Below are 18677 nucleotides of genomic sequence, written 5' to 3' on the forward strand. Positions count from 1 at the left end.
GACTTTCTTAATAATCATAGAAAATGGTTAAAAATTACAGCCGATATGAGGCGCTCAAGTCCAAAAATGCAGTTAACTTGGATGCATCAAACGAATTTGAAAATGCTGTCCGAAATATTTAAATATCATTTGTGTATGTATCTCGTAAAAGAGCCATTCAAATGATGATCTCTTAAAGTTAGACGAACTTATAAAGCAAATATATTAGACTTATTATTTAAATAATATAAAAAGTTGGAAAATGTCTTTTTGTTAGCATTTCTTGTACAAATAATTGGGCTTTTTTGTAAACTATTAAACCTCTTTTGGACTCTCTGTCCCGTTTATAGTTGGCTGAATAGTCCTGTCCTGAATAGTTGGAATCAAAAGTCTCTATAAAAAAACGTTGAAATTAGATTCCTTGCTTTAACACCATAACCTGATATTCCTTACTCCGGTTGATTTGAAATGTGATCTGCGGTCATCTGTTGGCAAATTTAATTTTTTTTTGCATCTAAGTGCATTTAAATGTGAAGTCTATAATTTGTGAGCTATCGAAAAAAAACATAAAAATATTTGTGCTGTGATAAAATCGATGTATAGTCGCGAAATATCGGCACACCATTGATTGCGCTTGACGATAAATCGATTGTGTCAAAGATCGATATTTTGTACTTTATAGCACTACTTACAACGACCTCTGATGAATGATTGCTATCTCCCTCCCTGGCACTAGCTCCTGTTTCCGTCTTGCCTTTGGCACCACTGGCCATCTTGCTTTCACTATATATGTATTTATATTTTAAGTTTAAACTTAAAAATTTAAAAATGAAGACATCACGTTTCCAGCTGTGCAACAAAACTGTTCAACAATTTGAGTTTTTAGTGGATATTTATCGAGTGTTGTTTCTCTCTGTGTGGGTTGTGAACGGATTGCGCATGCATAGATTTGGGTTTATGTTTATGTAAAAATGTATGTATGTATGTAGTATATATAGTATATATAGATTACAAAATGCGATTTCATTGAGAAGCATAAATATAGTTGTCAATAACTGGATTTGCGCTGGACTTGATTTGAGTTGTGTTTTGTGGTGTTCAACTATGTTACAATAGACTTTGCTCCTTCTGCAATTTTCTTCTTGATATTTTGTTTTGTTTTTGTTGTTTGTGGGAATATACTTGAATATATGTATGCAAAAGTATGTTTGGAAAGATGTACGTGTTTATGTATTTATAGGAATAATATGTGTTATGTGTGTAATTGGTTTTTGTGTCGTCTTGCTTAGGTATGTTTAGTTTGTATATAAATTTTGTTATATGAAGAATTGTCGTTTCGTTATCAGAAAGTAAACAAAATAAGTTATTTAGAAGAACTTTGAACACATAAGGAAAACGAAAAGATGACTTGAACGTAACAGAATAGTTAGAAATAAATAAGTAATAAAGTTAGCAAGTTTAATTTTAGTTTAGTTTGAATATAAATATTACCCATTCACTCATTTCATGCGTATCTGGATTTCTATGATGATAATTGAGGATAAGTATGGTTGACACAACTGATGAGGCCACCATAAACATAATGCAATTGAAATAAGTTCCTAGAAGGACACAAAAATGACACAAACATTGTGGTAATAGCATTTCGTTGTTGTTTTCGTTGGTTTTTTTTTCTAAACACATAACGTCTTTTCATATCATACTCGTATGAATAAAGTTGTTAAAATTTCTATTGTTGAACTTTGCCGTTAGCCGTTGAGCTACATATCAAGACCCTATATGAATAGAGTTCATATGCCTTGCTATATAAGATTGTTGTTGTTGTTTTTGTAGTGTTGTTTTGTATAAATATTTAATATCTATATATATATTTTTGAAGGAAATAAAATGGTTTATTGTTTCGTAGTATGTACAAATTAGCAGATTTGATAAAATTTGGAAAAGAAGAGACTTGTGTAGAAAGTTTGTAATAATAAGAAAAGAAGGAGATACATTTTGATTTTTGCTTGTTTTGTTTGGGTATTTATAGTATAAAGTATGTATATAATTCTGCTTGTTTACTTGTAGCAAGTAAGAGTTGAAAAGAAAAGCTCAAAGCTGTTTGGTTTATTATTTGTATTGTATATTTTTTATATTGAAGAGGAATCAAAAATATATTATAAAATGCATTTAATTATTTTTATTTGCTTTCTTGCTCGAAAAAAAGTTGATTTATTTTACAAGTGTATTCCCTTCCCGCCTCAGCACATTTATAGAAAGGTGAAAATATTTAAAAAAGTGTTAAAAAATGTTCGAGTAAATGCCCTGCCGTTGCCAAACCTAACAAATTTGTGGCTCAATTCAAGAATTCCTTTTGACTGAAACATTGAACTGAGCCGCGCATTTGCATTTATCATATTATTTTGCTTGGCTATTATTATTTATCGATAACTTATAGCTTAGCTTCTTGTTAGACAGTCTTTTATTGATTTTATTTTTTTAAAATATGTTTATACTTATTTTTTTTTTTTTTAGGTTTTTCGGTTTGTTTTTGTGCACAACCAATTATCCGCAATCATCATTTTTTGTTAAAAATCGAGATCTAATTTGCTTTCATTATTTTTGTTATTATTGTTGTTGCTGTTGTTGCTGTTGTTGTTTGTTTGGGCTGTAAACTGATGAAAGAGTTGATTTGAAATGCAGTGGGAAGGGGAGTGGGCAGGATCTACGGTTTGTAGTTATTGTTCTGATGAAGATTTTGTTATAAGATGTTTAGCGTGACTCATTAATATTTTTTAAGTTTTAGTTGAAATTTTAGTGGAGCACAGTGGTGGGATGTTTACATGTTTCTTCTTTAAGTATGTATAATGTTTCTCAAAGGATATATATATATATATATATATATATATATATATATATATATATATATATATATATATATATATATATATATATATATATATATATATATATATATATATATATATATATATATATATATATTAGAAATGATGTATGCAACAGATCCTATATCACCACTGTGCCTGCTCGTTATCTTTATCGTTAGTTACCATATATATTTACAGGTGTTATTTATTTATAAGCGGGTATGTGTTATTACTATTATTACAAGAATATAAGTAGTATGTCCTTTCAGCTTACACACTTACTATTGTCATTATCACTATACCACTATACAGAAAGGGGCGCTCTAAGCTTACAGTTATACAGATATACCTTAACCAGGGCAAAACGGTAAAACAGTAAACATACACATACATATACATACATATGCAGCTGTTAAATGCCATAGAAAAATAGGTGTGTTTATTTACATGTGTGTTTGTGTTGTTGGCTAATCTGCTGTTTTTTTTGGTTTTTTTTAATACAAAGTGTGAACAACTACAAATGAAATCAATTGAAATTATATACAAAGTGAAATTAAATTGAGTTTAATTGAGCGAACGAACACACCCATTGGTTCATAGAGACAAGCAATCATCATTTCACAAAACCAAAATATATGTACATGTACATACATATGTATACGTGATAGTACTACCAGCAATACAGCACCAATAACAAAAAAGAAGAAGGAGAAGGATACGAAAATCTTGCAAAATACATATGTATGTATGTATGTATGTATGTAAGTATGTCTCTTTGATGCCAAAAATGCTGACAGATAAATAATCATGAACTGAATGAAAATATCAAATCAAAATGAGAGAAGCAAAATACTTGTATATACTATATGTATAGTAGAAGTATGTGTTTGTGGATTTGTGCGTGCGTCTGCGTGTGTGTTTGTGTTTGTGTGTGTTCTGCGTGTGTAGAAAGCTTTGTCACATTCCTTCTGTTGTTGTTGTTGTTGTTGTGGTTATTGTTGTTGCTTGCTTTAACACATCTGACTTGATTTAATCGGGCGAAATATTTAACAAATGACATCTGCATATACATACATACACATACTACGAGTACATAGGCAATGCATTATGCTGTTGTTGTTGTTGTTCTTGCTGTTGCTGCTGTTGATGCTTTGTTTTTGTTTCATACAGAAGTGTCGATCAAGTGTTTGTCTGTTTGTGTGTGTGTGTGTGTATGTATGTGTGTGTGTGTGTGTGTGTGTGTGTATGCCACAAAGTTGTATATTTTTGTTTATCTTACAGTAAAGTTGGCTTGTTGGCTTGTAGGTCTCTTTATTTCTTCTTTGCTTTGTTGTTTATATAAATTTAAGCTGAGGTTGCTTGTTTGCTTGTCTTGGCACACTGTCTTGACTATGACTTCTTACTTTTTGGCTCTAGTAGCACTTTCAATCAAAGCTAAAAAGTATGTACGGGTATGTAAGTATATCAGCATCTCCACTTCAATAAGAGCCTTACAGGCAGATTGAGTTCGAAGGGACTTCAATATTGGTTGCATGCACCTATGTATATGTATCGGGACAGTGGCTCAGTATGTTTCACAAGTGATACATTGTATACGTATTTAAATAAAAATAAACTATTCAGCAAGGGATTGTTTTAGTGCCTCAAACTTTTCCAGAAAGAAACCAGATATGCGCTTCTCCTTTTTATGGGCAAGTTCCTTGTCAGTTCTTATTGCTGCATCTAGATGTGAAACATGTCATGACACGATTTTAGTCCACTCTTAACCAGAAAACTCGTTTTCGAAACTATTTATGTGTTCGAGTAGTTCATTTTTTAAGTAGGTTGTATTATACTTACAAATATATTGTGCTACTTGGCAATACCAATTGGAAGTGTTTGGAATTTCCGATTTATAATTGAAAAGTTTGATATTTTCTAGAACAAATATACGCAGAATATGACTTGAAAAATGAATCTCGAACGGAATAAAAACGGTCCGGCGAGGTTTACCAAGACAAGAGTGTGTCGGTTAACTTTACAACTGTTAGCCTCTGCCTTGAATTGAGGTATAGCTAAGGAACAAAATGTATTTCTTCCAAAATTGGCTTATTTCAGACACATATAATTCTTCACATTTCCGTTTATTTGAATGTAAATAGATGCGTTTTAAAGCGCAACATTCCTAAAAACTTGCAGGCATACCAAACATCAAATAGTTTATTTACTCTGCAACCTCTAAGTCCTCTATTCGTTAATAAAATCCTCAGTGCTTAACGAACTCTTTAGCGGTAGTCAAAAGAATTTACACAACAAACCTTTTTTGTTCATATGTGCCATATGGAGCTTTTTCTTGTTGCAAGGAAGTTGCAAAAAAGTGTTGCGATCGCATAATGGAAATAGAAAAAGATAATGGTTCATACGACAAAAATACTTAGAAGCAAATGAACTGATGCTTACAAGGGCGTAAAGAGGGGGGGGGGGGGGGGGGGGCGTTTCTACAAACCGTACAAAGTCTACCACACGTTCATTATTATAACGCAGTATTTCGCCTTAGAATGGAACTGAGTTGGATTTGAGAAGTTTTTTCAATTTTTTTTCCCCTATTTCCAATACAATATTTATCGATAGTCCTTTGGAATGTTAGAAAGGCTCAAACACTTTCAATGATATTAATGTTGGGGCTCTGGGAAGGCCAGGAAAGAACAAGCTGATTTAAATCCTTTAGAAATTTTGCAGGTACCTTTTAAAAGTTCAATATCACCGGAATAATTTGAACCCAAAGCCCTAAATTCATCCCGAAATATCTCCAGTTCATTTGCTTCTATTTTCGTTTTATTAATCGTAATTTTTTTCAATTCTTCTTTGAATTCTCTCCAACAAAGAGAGAATATAATGCTCAGAAGTGTTCGTCTAGTAAATACTTTTGACTACCTCTGTATATCCATATTCGTTGTACTCCTACCAAAAATGCTTTAAACCAACAAACTCGTCTCATCTCAACTGGGCCGGAGAAAAAATGTAACATACACACAGTTCAGAAGAATGTACTTGTATGTGTGTATCATTGTGAGTGGCTGTGTATTTGTTGGTGAGTAAAGGCAGTCTATTGTGTATAAGAAATACGACAGATAAAGCGAGAGAGAGAGAGAGAGAGAGAGCGAGCGAATTTTAAGTTTGAGAGCGAAAAGTATTTTCATACATTCTATTTACATGATAGTTACAATGTACTATACTCTTCTATGTGTTGTTGAAAATCAATACAAACATAAGTACCAATGCACGCATGTTAATATAAGCAGATAATAATCTTATGTTATCTACAAGTTATCTGTCACTGTTGCATACGAATGTAAGCATAAAGAATATGTATAGCAAAAGTGTCAGTCTCCAATAAAACTCTAAAGCGAACAGACGCACGGCGGTCCGCGACTATTGTCTTTTACTTTACTCCTACTGAGCCCTTCCCTTTTCAGCGAATATATAATCTATTCAATAGGTTATGGGCCCAGGGCATATAGGCTCATAGGAGAAGTTCAAAGTATTGTGAAATAGTAATCGTTTGGTGACTCAAGAAATATAACATTTAAAAAATGAGTGCGCTATATCAAATAGACAAATTGGAAGAGCATAACTATGACTCATGGAGCATACAGATGCGATCTGTCTTAGTGCACGCGGAATTGTGGAGTGTGGCATCAGGTGCTGAACCTAGTAATACTGAGAGTTCAAGGCCAAAAGATGAAAAGGCATTAGCAATTATAACGCTAAGTGTAAAAGCTTCACAATTGGGCTTCATTAAAAATTGCAACACTTCGTACGAGGCATGGAAAAAGTTAAAGGACGTTCATCAGCCGAGTGGACCTGTACGGAAAGTGTCGCTGTACAAGAAATTGCTAGGCAAACGCATGTTTCAAGGCCAAAGCATTTCAAGTTACATACACGAATTTAACGAAATTCTGGATGGTTTGTGTACAGTTGGCATCGAATTAAATGATGAGTTAAAAACAATCGTGTTGTTGTCAAGCTTGCCCGAACCATACGAAAATTTTGTCGTCGCCATTGAGACGCGTGACAATTTACCGTCATTTGATGTGTTATGTATCAAGCTGATGGAAGAGGGAGAGCGCAGAGGCAATGCAGATGGAGAGAGCGAGAATGCAAGAGCATTTATAGCTACGCAGCAGATCGTCGCGCATTCCAAAGCGAATTCAAAAAGGAATTCAAAAATCGTCGTTTGCTACAACTGCGGCGAAAAAGGGCACTACAAGGCACAGTGCAAGCGTGAGAAAATTCGCGGTGAAGGGAAAAAGCAATCGACAAAGAAAGAGATGGAAAAGCAGAGCAGCTTGTTAAATGCGTTGGACGTTGGAAAGATAGAGAACAACATGTGGTGTCTGGACAGCGGAGCAACAAGCCATATGTGTTGCGATAAGACGTTATTTTCAAAATTTATTGCGCACACTGAAATGATCGGTTTAGCTGACGCTGGTTTCCTGAAGGCCGAAGGCAGAGGAGAGGTGAAGTTACAGACAGAACTTTGTACCTTGGTGTTGTCAGATGTACTGTATGTACCGAAAATGAATGGCAACTTTATGTCCGTCAGCCGGTCAGTGCAAAAGAACAATGTTATACATTTTGGGCCACATTTTGCTAAAGTTATACAAAACGGCGAGTGTATACTGAAAGCGAATAAAGTTGGGAACCTTTATATGTTTCAAGGCAAACAAAATAGGTGTTATTCCGCAACTGAATCAGATGGTACATTGTGGCATAAGCGTTATGGCCATTTAAATTTTACCAGTCTGAAGGAAGTGATCAGCAAAGAGCTAGTGCGTGGTATTGGAAAGGTTTTTTTCCCAGACAACTTGAATTGCAAAACGTGTATGCTAAGCAAAATACATGTACAGCCATTCCCAAAGGTAAGCACTAACCGTGCCGAAGAGCTGTTGGAACTGGTTCATGCTGATGTATGCGGCCCATTCGACACGAAGTCACTTGCTGGATCCAAATACTTTCTGACCTTCATCGATGACAAGTCCAGGCGTATATTTGTTTATTTTTTGCGGAAGAAAGATGAAGTGTTCAGTAAGTTCGTCGAATTTAAAAACTTGGTTGAACGGCAAACAGATAAAAAGCTCAAATGTATTCGAACCGACAATGGAGGCGAGTTTGTCAACACAACATTCAACGGTTTCCTGAAACACCATGGTATTGCAAGGCAATTGACCGTGGCTTATACTCCGCAGCAGAACGGCGTGGCGGAAAGAGCAAACCGGACATTAACGGAGATGTCCAGATGCTTATTGGTGCAGTCGGGCCTAGGCGAGTCTTTGTGGGCCGAAGCAGTCAACACAGCAGTATACATAAGAAACAGATCACCTACCAGTGCACTGAACAACCTGACTCCAATGGAAGCGTGGACAGGTAAGAAACCCTGTGTTAGCCATCTAAAAGTTTTTGGTTCCATTGCAGTTGCACTTGCAAAGGGTCCCCGTAAAGGCAAATTCAAACCCAAAGGGCATGAGTACCGTATGGTTGGGTATTCGGTAGCAGCCAAAGGCTATCGGTTATACGACCCAGAGACGAGGACGATTGTCGAAAAACGAGACATTCTATTTGATGAGCGTTGTGGTGGTCATACCAATGAAGATACCGTTACGGTAGATTTTCCTGCATGCGAGGTTCAAGAGCATGTCACTCACACGGATGGTGACAGAAGCATCGACGACGATGACAGTGAGCACAGTTCTGACGACAGCAGCTCCAACGCATATGAGAGTGCAGTCGAAAAAGAAGACTCTGACGAGGATACTGTGAAGATTGGGCCAGGCCGGCCTAAAATTGTTCGAAATGGTAAACCTGGTCGTCCAAGAAAGCAATACAATGTGCTTGGAGCATTGGTTGCTAGTGACGTAATGGTTCCGACATCCTATGATCAGGCCGTTGGTAGCACACATGCAGTATTCTGGCAAGAGGCGATGCAAAAGGAATATCAGGCACTACAATCAAACGAAACCTGGCAGATGGCTGATTTACCAAAAGATCAGCGAGCAGTTGGTTGCAAGTGGGTATACAGCCTGAAACGTGACTCTGATGGAAAAGTCGAACGTTTCAAGGCACGACTCGTTGCTAAAGGGTGCTCCCAGAAGTATGGCGTGAACTATGTAGAGACGTTCTCACCCGTTTGCAGATTGGAAACCGTGCGGTTTATTTTGGCGTTAGCAGCGGAATTGAAGCTGTACCTTCACCAGATAGATGTGTGTACCGCCTATTTGAATAGCGACCTGCATGAAACTGTTTATATGAAGCAGCCACAGGGATACACAGATCCCAATAATCCAAGTAAGGCTTTATTGCTTAAAAAGGCAATATATGGATTGAAGCAGTCGGGGCGCGAGTGGAACTCCAAGCTCGATTGTGTACTACAAGGCATAGATTTTGTAGCATGTGAAAATGAACCGTGTCTTTACAAAAGGAACGGAAGAGGTGACTTATCATTAATCCTTGTTTATGTTGATGATATAATTATAGCATGCCGATCAAAAGAGGACTTGGCCAACATCAAGTCAGCCATTACAACATCGTTTGAATGTGTTGACAAGGGAGAGCTGCATTTGTTCCTTGGCATGGAAGTGCAGCGCGACGGTGAGCTTGGCGAAATTTCGCTAAGCAATTCGCAATACATCAAAGACATATTGCGTGAACATGGATGCGAGACCTGTAGACCTACAGCGACCCCACTGGATGCTGGTTTCCAAGTGATATGTACCAGCGAGCATTGTCAAAAGGTTGACATTGCATCCTACCAGTCTTCAATTGGCGAGTTAATGTGGCTGGCGCTTACAACAAGGCCAGACATATTGCATTCCGTTGCCAAGTTAGCTCAACGGAATCAAGATCCGCATGCAGAGCACCTAGTGGGTGTAAAACATGTGCTTCGATACCTGGCGTCAACTGTGGACCTGAAGTTGCACTACAAAGAGTGTGGACAACCCCTTACCGGCTATGTGGATGCAGACTGGGGTGGCGACCGCATCGATCGCAAGTCGTATACTGGCTATGTATACTACTTGGCTGGAGGACCCATATCCTGGCGATCTGAAAAGCAACGCAGCGTGGCACTTAGCAGCACGGAGGCGGAGTATATGGCTCTTTCAACTGCGTGTAAGGAGGCCATATACCTACGGCGTCTTATAGTGGAGATTGGCTGCGGTGACTCGAGTACTCCAACTATTCTTCATGGCGATAATTTAAGTGCTCAACAATTAGCTAAGAATCCTGTACACCATGAAAGAACAAAGCATATTGATATTAGATATCATTTTGCAAGACAGGTTGTAAACGAAGAACAAATTGTTTTACAGTATACATCAACCAATGAAATGATAGCTGATATTTTAACGAAAAATCTCCCTAAAGCGAAGCATGTTCATTTTACAAAGCTGTTAAATTTGATTTGAAAATTTTTGTAAAACATGTTTGCATTGAGGAAGGGTGTTGAAAATCAATACAAACATAAGTACCAATGCACGCATGTTAATATAAGCAGATAATAATCTTATGTTATCTACAAGTTATCTGTCACTGTTGCATACGAATGTAAGCATAAAGAATATGTATAGCAAAAGTGTCAGTCTCCAATAAAACTCTAAAGCGAACAGACGCACGGCGGTCCGCGACTATTGTCTTTTACTTTACTCCTACTGAGCCCTTCCCTTTTCAGCGAATATATAATCTATTCAATATGTGTGTGGGTGTGGGTGTGTGGGTGTATCTGTGTCTGTGCATGAACCTTAAGCTATGTATATAGAAAACAGAGTTGCAGCAAAAGTGAGTGCATTCAAAAAGTGGGTCCAGTTAGATTGTTCATAGAGCTGCCACTCCCGGCAAGTTCAAAGGCGCCTAAAAGTATGCTTCAATTGGCGACGTCTCCGCAGCGGCATGAATATGCATGTAAGTATGTAAGATTTCTTCTGTAGGCATGAACATAAGTAGTATGTAGGAGTGTGTGTGTGTGTGTGTGTGTGTTTGCCACACCATACCTTATATGCATCTAGTATGTATGATTTGACTTAGCTGCATTTTCGAGTAGCTTAATGTTTCATGTTTTATCGACATTTCATATTGCTTGATTCAGTAATGTGTGTGTGTGTGTGTGTGTGTGTGAGTCTCTTTTATAAATGAGTCTGCGTGTGTGAGTGTGTGTGTTGGGAGTGTGGTATTCAATTGCGCGCTGACGACGATGATCAGCTTATAGGCATTTGTGTTCTTGCATGCCAACAAGAACGTTTTTTCTTTTACATTATGTGGTAGTGGTCCTTGGCAAAAGAAAATAAGTACATATATTATCGCATATAGTATATAAGTACGCAGTATATATTTATATATTTTAATATGTATGTAATGCCTATGCGCATTTCTCAAATCAAATAGTACAGCAATTGAACAAAAACAAACTTATAACGAAAGAATACAAAAGAAGGTAAACACATAGGAAAAAAATGCCATAGAAATGTTTAAGACGTAGAGCACACAGGAGAATAAAGGGTCAAGGAAGACGCAGATAGTACTACGACTGAGTAAACTGATTAAAATTATTGATGCTGGCCTGTAAACATGCCTAATACTTTTTTATTGCATTTTATTTTTGCTCGATGCTAACGATTTTTGTTTGGCTTACAGTTTTCGCTGCCTGCTCAGAAAGCAGTAGCAGTAGTAGTAGTAGTAGTAGTAGTAGTAGTAGTAGTAGTAGTAGTTGTTGTTGTTGTTTTTATATATTTTCATTCCCTTTGTAGTATGTATGCTTGCTAGTGTGATTGCTTGATTGCTGGTCGACTGCCACACAGTCCTCGTTAGATAGAAGGGCATTAAATTTTTTTATTCGATACATTGTATGTAGGTGTGTGTGTGTGTGGGTGTATTTATATATTTATGCATTAGTATTGCTGTTTCGTGACGATGTTCTATATGCGCGTGAGAGTGGGTGTCTGTGTGTGTGTATGCGTGAGGTTGTCATATAACATATCGTGCGAGTGTCGTAATAATTCGCATTTGGTGCATATGCCCGTAAACTGGTAAAAAAAAGACGACTATAAATAACATGCAATAGGGCAACTCGTAAAACGAAATGTTTGAATGAATGTGTGATTACACTATCAATGTATTGCAATATCAATATTGTAAAGAGACTTTCTCCGAACTAATACTCAAATAAACAAATGAATGAATAACAATAGAATAACATAGACAGTCCAGCAGCATCTAAGTATCTATTATTTGTATACTTTTTGTATCCAAACATGTCACAAAAGACTTATCAAAAGTCAGGCCCTAGATCTTAGTTTGTACAATACTATACGTACAATATTAATGCGAGAAATAACGTCTTTTTGGCTTTTCGAGCTTTAATGAGTTGTTGAGGAATCAGTATTCAAAAATGCGAAATTGCCTTGAACGTGGAACGTATATATGTACATACTTGTATATAACGATTTCGATCCCAATTTCGTAACTTTGTCATCATATATATTAAAAATATTGCATACCCTTTTAAGTAACAGCTTGGATGCATACGAATAGTGTATTGTTTAAGCAGTTAATCAAAATTACCTCGCAATGTGTAACCACATAATAGCTAGTAACCATCTGACATTTTTAGAAACAAAATATAGAGGACTAGAATATAGTATATATGTATGTATATAAGAAGGGGCAATTAAAAATGAATATCTACGAGTCACAATGACTAAACTGGTTTTGTTTCTCTACAGTTTTATTTGATTTTATTTTAAGGTAACTTTCCCCATAGGTCAGGGACAAGTCATAGAAAGGTGTACACATCATCTATTTACCCCAAAACAGGCTATAATGAAAAATTAGATTCTGGTCTAAAAATATATACAAATGTGCGCTAAATGTGTAATGAACTACAACTACTTTATGAGTCCATTAGGTTTTAAAATGCATTCTTCGTTACCTTATTTAGTATTTTTAGATCCAGTTACATGTCGCATAAATACACACACACTACGTACCGGTATGTATTTCTATTCAACTATAGTATACTCGAACAATCATCGAAAAGAAAAAACACACATTCACACACACAACTGAGCGCACTACGTACTAGTATATAGTATGTATACCTAGGCCACATTAGGAGGCCAACGGTTTGCTTATGTCTAATGTAATTAATGTGATGACCGCTTTGCTGGGTCTACGATAAGGCATACAAAAATACATGGCAAATGGGCATAGAAAAACAGCATCTAAAGGCCGAGGACCCTACTCGTTTGTGCAATGATGGAGATGGAGGAGGCTGTGACGGGGGCGGTTGGTCTTGGGTTTTAGTTTTTTGGGCAATGCTGTGTAATTCCAATGGCTATTGAAAACACATAAACAAGACATTATAAGGATTACTGAGAACGCATACAAACATTCTCATATAAATATATACTTGTAGTATATCTGTACGTATACTTGTAGTACGAGTATAGAGAGATGGTAGTGGAAATGAACTATAAAATAGAAGTTTTTCCATTCAACTCAGGGGCTTATTTGTCTGTGTGTTTGTGCAAATGCGACATACAGATGTAGCTCGGCAGCGTTGTGTGTTGACTTTCCTTTTTGGGTTTTATTTTGCTGTAATCTGAGCACCGCGGGGCTGCTGATGTTTTCCTGTTGATACACTCTACAATTACAATTTTAACAACACATATGTACGTATGCGCTTGTAACGCGCTTCATTCTCTTACAATCTAAGTATACAATACAATACAATAAAATTCAATACAATACATACAAATGCAATCAAATAAAATACACAATACAAGTATGGTACAATACTTGCACAATAAAATACAAATAGAATAAAATAATATACAATACAATACAGTACAGTACAGTAAAATAAAATACAATGCCATACAATACAATAAAATACGATCCAATACAATAAAATACAATCCAATACAATACAATGCAATACATCACTCATAGGTATTATTTGCTGCATGTAATAAGTTATTAAATGATGTGGGGATAACCACGGTTGAACCTTCAATCACGTGTGTGAGGGACCTTACCATGTATAGTATATAGTATATAGTATATAGTATGTATATTTATATATTTTTTTATGCTTGTTATTCTTTTTTATTTTATCAAGTCGCTTACCTCGCTCTTAATTGAACATCATGTTAAGCACACACAGACACATACACACTAATACGTAAGCAAATAGTGTGTGTTGCTCTTTGGCTGTCAAAACCAGAGATTTATTTAGTAGTACTTATCTTGTAGGTCATATACAAGATACATATACCAATGCCCCACAAGTTGCTCATCGTGAATACAGTACCTTGAAGTGAACAAGGCTTCATAGAAAAAACATGGTTCCATTCCATTTCCAACCATGTTTTGTCAAATATAAAGAAAAGGGCATTGGTTGACCAATAATTTGTACAGCAATTATTGTCATTGTTTCAAGGACTCTAATCTATAATTAAAAAAAGTTTACTAAATACTGTTAAGTCAAAAGAGAGTCTTTCGAACTGAACACAGGGGCTCTTGAGCTCGTGAGCAACACAGGGAAACTAAGTTCCATCAATCAATGAAAAATAATCTGTCATACTAAGAATTAACAACAATTGTATATTATTGGATATATTTAGTCCCATGTGTATTATGCATGTAAATAACCACCTGTTGACGCTCTCATGCGATTTACAAAGTCCAATTCTTACCCCTCGGGTACAACAACTACACGTACAACAGCAACCAAGTCGTGCGTTCAGTCAAAAAAAAAAAAGGAAAAAAAACATACAGTAATAATAAAAATACATGTATGTATGTATGTATGGACATTCAAACGCTTGCGCCGCCCCATAAAATAAAAATGAGGTGAGAAAGAAAAGTTTGGTGAACTGCGTGCGGCATTAAGTGGCGGCGCCACAGACGGAGATGAAACTCGAAACAGGTAATTTTGTTGCACGTGTTTATTGCTTTCAATCTTACAACGGAAACTTCAAATTTGAAACTAATAGCGATGAAAATCTCCAAGGTGCAATATGTTTTGATTTTATTTGAAACTGAACGAGAAGCAGAAGCGGGGGCGGGGGCGGGGGCGGCGTTGCGCTGGACGAGCCACAAGGCCGCTGGGAGCAAGTTAAGTTGGAACTTTGTTGAGGTCTCTCTGTTGCTGTTATATTGCTGTTAGCTGTTGTTGTTGCCTGTTGTTGTCCTGTTTCACATAAAAAGTTGATGGTAGAGTCGAAAAAACTCTACCTGCCCCTTGCTTGATTGGTGCTAGATTTTTCTCAGGCTTCCTGCGGAGGCTACTCCCTTTTTGTTTTCGCTTTAATCCACACCAAATTAAAGCCGTGTCCTTTTTTGCCAGCATATGCATGTGTGTGTGTGTCTGTGTGTGTGTGTGTGTGCGCGCGCGACATGTATGTGGCAAATCATAAGCCATAAAATACCATTTAGAGCGCCAGATTTTTTTCGAAATTAATTTCAACTTTTCTTGCGCTGCATAAAGTTACGAGTAGGTATGCGCGTCGCTTAATACGTTTTTAAACGCTTAAAACAAAAGGGAGAGAGAAAAAGAGAGGGAATGCAGAAAAAAAAAAAAAACGGCCGGCACCCCACAAAAAAAGGACCGCAGAGTACACAAACAACACAATTAAAAAAACGCAAAAAAATGGTTTAATTAAAGTCTGTTGCTGTGCAAAATGTAAAAATCTTTTCTCATTAGTTCAAGTATTTTTAGGCTGCTGCTCTCAAGTGATTTCCATAATGCCGATTTCCTTGCTATGCGACATAATGAAAATTTATATAGAAATGCAGCTGTTAGGATTCACTTACCGAGCAGCGGCACAGCGTCGGAAGTTGCCGGCATCGTTTCCGCCACCATATTCAGGAAGACTGTGAGCGATAATAAAATAGTAACTCCTGCAAGTGTGTGCCATAAAATATATTTATATTGCAACATTGCATGTTGGATGGATGTTAGAGAATTAGATAAATAGAGAGACGACGCGCATAAACAGTTGGCAATCGAGAAACGGAGAGAGAGGGAGAGAGACAGAGAGAGAGAGAGAGAGAGAGAGGGGAGAGAATAAAACAATATTATTAGAATATGATTAATGGGCAGAAAGTGCGCAACACAAATGAAAATTGACAAGCTCTATTTACTATTCATTGTCAATTTCCAGATGAAAACCAAAATGTTATGCTACAGTTTTTGTTATTGTCAATCAAAATATGGCCACAGTAGTATCTTAGAGATACCTACAAAATTCTCTAGCATTTAAAAGAGCTTTAAAGAAATAATTGCATTCAAGTGTTGTTTAATTTTTTCTGCACTTTTTCAACTCCAACTCCGGTTGCTTCTCCGATTTGCATTCCATGCGGCTGTTGTTCTTTTTCTAGTGGCTGTTGTTGCTGCTGCATCTGTTTTCCGTGGGCGTATGTTGTACATTGTATGTGGGTATATGCGTGCGTGTATGTGTGTGGGTGTGTGTGTGTGTGTGTGTGTTTGTCAAATAAAAAACTACTACCGTATTTCCTGCGCCGAACCTCAGTTGTTGTCGCTGCTGTCAAATTTTGTGCTTTATCTCGAGAGTCTGTACAGTTTACACAAAAGCGTAAAAACGCTTGCCGTTTTTTTTTTTTTTTTTTTTCAAATAATCCGGTATTGTACATATGAATAATTTATATTCTAGTAATATATTGCATATGCAGCGAATTGAATTTGCGTAACAAAGGGCGAGTGGCGATCGTGCCGGATTCAATAAAAATACGAGTATTTCTTAATTTGGTCTCCTCCTCATTAAATCACTTGTTGTTTCGTGTGCGTCGTGTATTCCTAAAAGTAGTATACAAGTATATACCTAGCTATACATGTTGACTCTTTCGTATTTAAGCTCTGACAAGCCGACACTTATGGTTTTGTACCTTTCGTGCAACTCATCAATCAATTTTTATGTTGCGGTTTGTTTCTGGGTTTAAGTTAAAATATGTATTTGTGTAGCCATCTGTCGACCCACAAAAAAAGAAGAAACAACCAAGCAAGTATTAAAATAAAATGAAATGAAAATTATTAATAAAACATTTTCTGGCATATTTTGTAAGCCTGTTTGTTTGTTTGTTTGCTTGTTTGCTTGCTTTCTTGTACGTTTTCCTTACGGGCGTAGCTTATCATTATTTATTGCTTTGTTGCTGAAATGGCAACTCGAATTGATGCGCCAGACTGTCAGGCAGAGCTTAGTGTGTTATCAAAAGTTGCCTCATGTGGCAGCTAGTAGTTTTTGCCGCTGCTGCTCACGCATATTTGTGACGCAAGAACACACTCTTTTGGGATGGTTCGTCTGTTCGTCTGCTCGTCCGTTCGTTCGTTCGCTTTATGGTTATATAATTTATGTCAAAAGTCAGTCGGCAGGCGGTGAAAGTGTCAGGCGAACATAAATTAGCCACAGCGTTTTTGCAAACTTGTCTATTATGCATGAGACAGTGGCTAAAAGAGAGGGCGGGCGGCTCTAATGTATTTTGGCCAGAACACAACACAAAAAAAAAACCCGCACACACACTCGTAGGAAGTAGTATGCGTGCTTGTGTTAGTGTATTGTATCTATGCACAATTTTTAAAATATGGCATTTTTGTGAGCTGCAAACTTTGAGTCAGTAAGAGACTCGACTAAGAGAACGGGGGAGAGCACAAGTTTGCAGCTGCTCATAAACTCGATAAAATATATTGTATAAATTTTTAACATGCGCCATATGCTGCATGTTTAAAGTACGTGATGCTAATGTTTGCGGCATGTGTGTGTGTGTGTGTGTGTGTGTGTGTGTGTGTGTGTGTGAGTGTTAGCTGCATGATGAACACGCACGTATGTGCGCCAAAAAATGAAAATCCTTATTTTCGATTTATCGTGCCAACGAGCGCAAGTTTCGACCAAAGATTTGGGCGTTCGCGTTGCAACTCTTGACATGTGCGTGTGTTGGTACGCTCGTGTACACATGTGTGTGTGTGTGTGTGTGTGTGTGTGTGTGTTTGAGAGTTAAAATTTATGTTGCAAGTATGCTGAAGACTGGCGTGACCATATGGATCGGCTGTAGCAGCAGAAATGCCAGCAACTGATTTTTCCACAGCTTATAAAATATGTTGTTGTCTAAAGTTAATGGCTAGTGGCACACTATATACTCGTATACAAATATAGTATATATCTGCATGTATATACAGTCTCTCACAAAGGCTGACGACCCGTATATACCTATTCAAATTTGTAGTTCTGTATGAAATCACGTGAGTAATTGTCAATGAACAGACTTTGATGGACTTCCTATTCTCAGCTGAATACACATATCTCTTTATAGCTTCTCAGTAAATCCATCTCTATACAAGTATATGTGCATATTTAGTTTGTTAGTTTGAAGCCAACACAGCTTTGGACTCGAGTCGATTTTATTAACACCTTTTTAGGACGGTGTTGATTAAGAAGGACAGAGAACACTAAAGTTGAATTAGGATTTGCTTTTGCCCAACAAATTCAAATTTCAATTCTTTCAATTTTTGTTGTTCTTGTTGCTGTTGTTAAAGGTTGAAAATGGAATTGTTATGTTTATGTCTTTGCAATGGAATAATTTGAAATGTTCATTTAGAAAGTTAATAAATAAAATGATAATATTGATTAAGCTCCGACTTTTCTGAGTGCTTCGAAGTGAATCAGTTAAACATGTTGTTATTTAAAATGAAGATGTCTCCAGCATTTTATTGAAATGCATGTACTATTTGTCACAGTGTACACTAATGGACCCTTGAAAACGAAATCAGATATGGTTGGCAGCCAA

General features: G+C 36.7%; 1 protein-coding gene across 1 annotated transcript in view; it reads right to left on the reverse strand.

Moving 5' to 3' along the window:
* The window catches only part of LOC115629314 (neuronal acetylcholine receptor subunit alpha-7), a 250300-nt gene that overhangs the window by 14429 nt on the left and 217194 nt on the right, over positions 1-18677 (reverse strand). The window contains exons 8-9 of the mRNA XM_030525760.1: positions 15693-15779; positions 1471-1580 (exon numbers count right to left, since the gene is read on the reverse strand). Coding sequence (XP_030381620.1) covers positions 1471-1580; positions 15693-15779 — 197 coding nt within the window. The remainder of the gene's footprint in view (positions 1-1470; positions 1581-15692; positions 15780-18677) is intronic.

The sequence above is a fragment of the Scaptodrosophila lebanonensis genome, unplaced genomic scaffold (genome assembly GCF_003285725.1).
Source record: "Scaptodrosophila lebanonensis strain 11010-0011.00,11010-0021.00 unplaced genomic scaffold, SlebRS2 tig00000138-arrow-arrow-pilon, whole genome shotgun sequence".
Classification (NCBI taxonomy): Eukaryota; Metazoa; Arthropoda; class Insecta; order Diptera; family Drosophilidae; genus Scaptodrosophila; species Scaptodrosophila lebanonensis.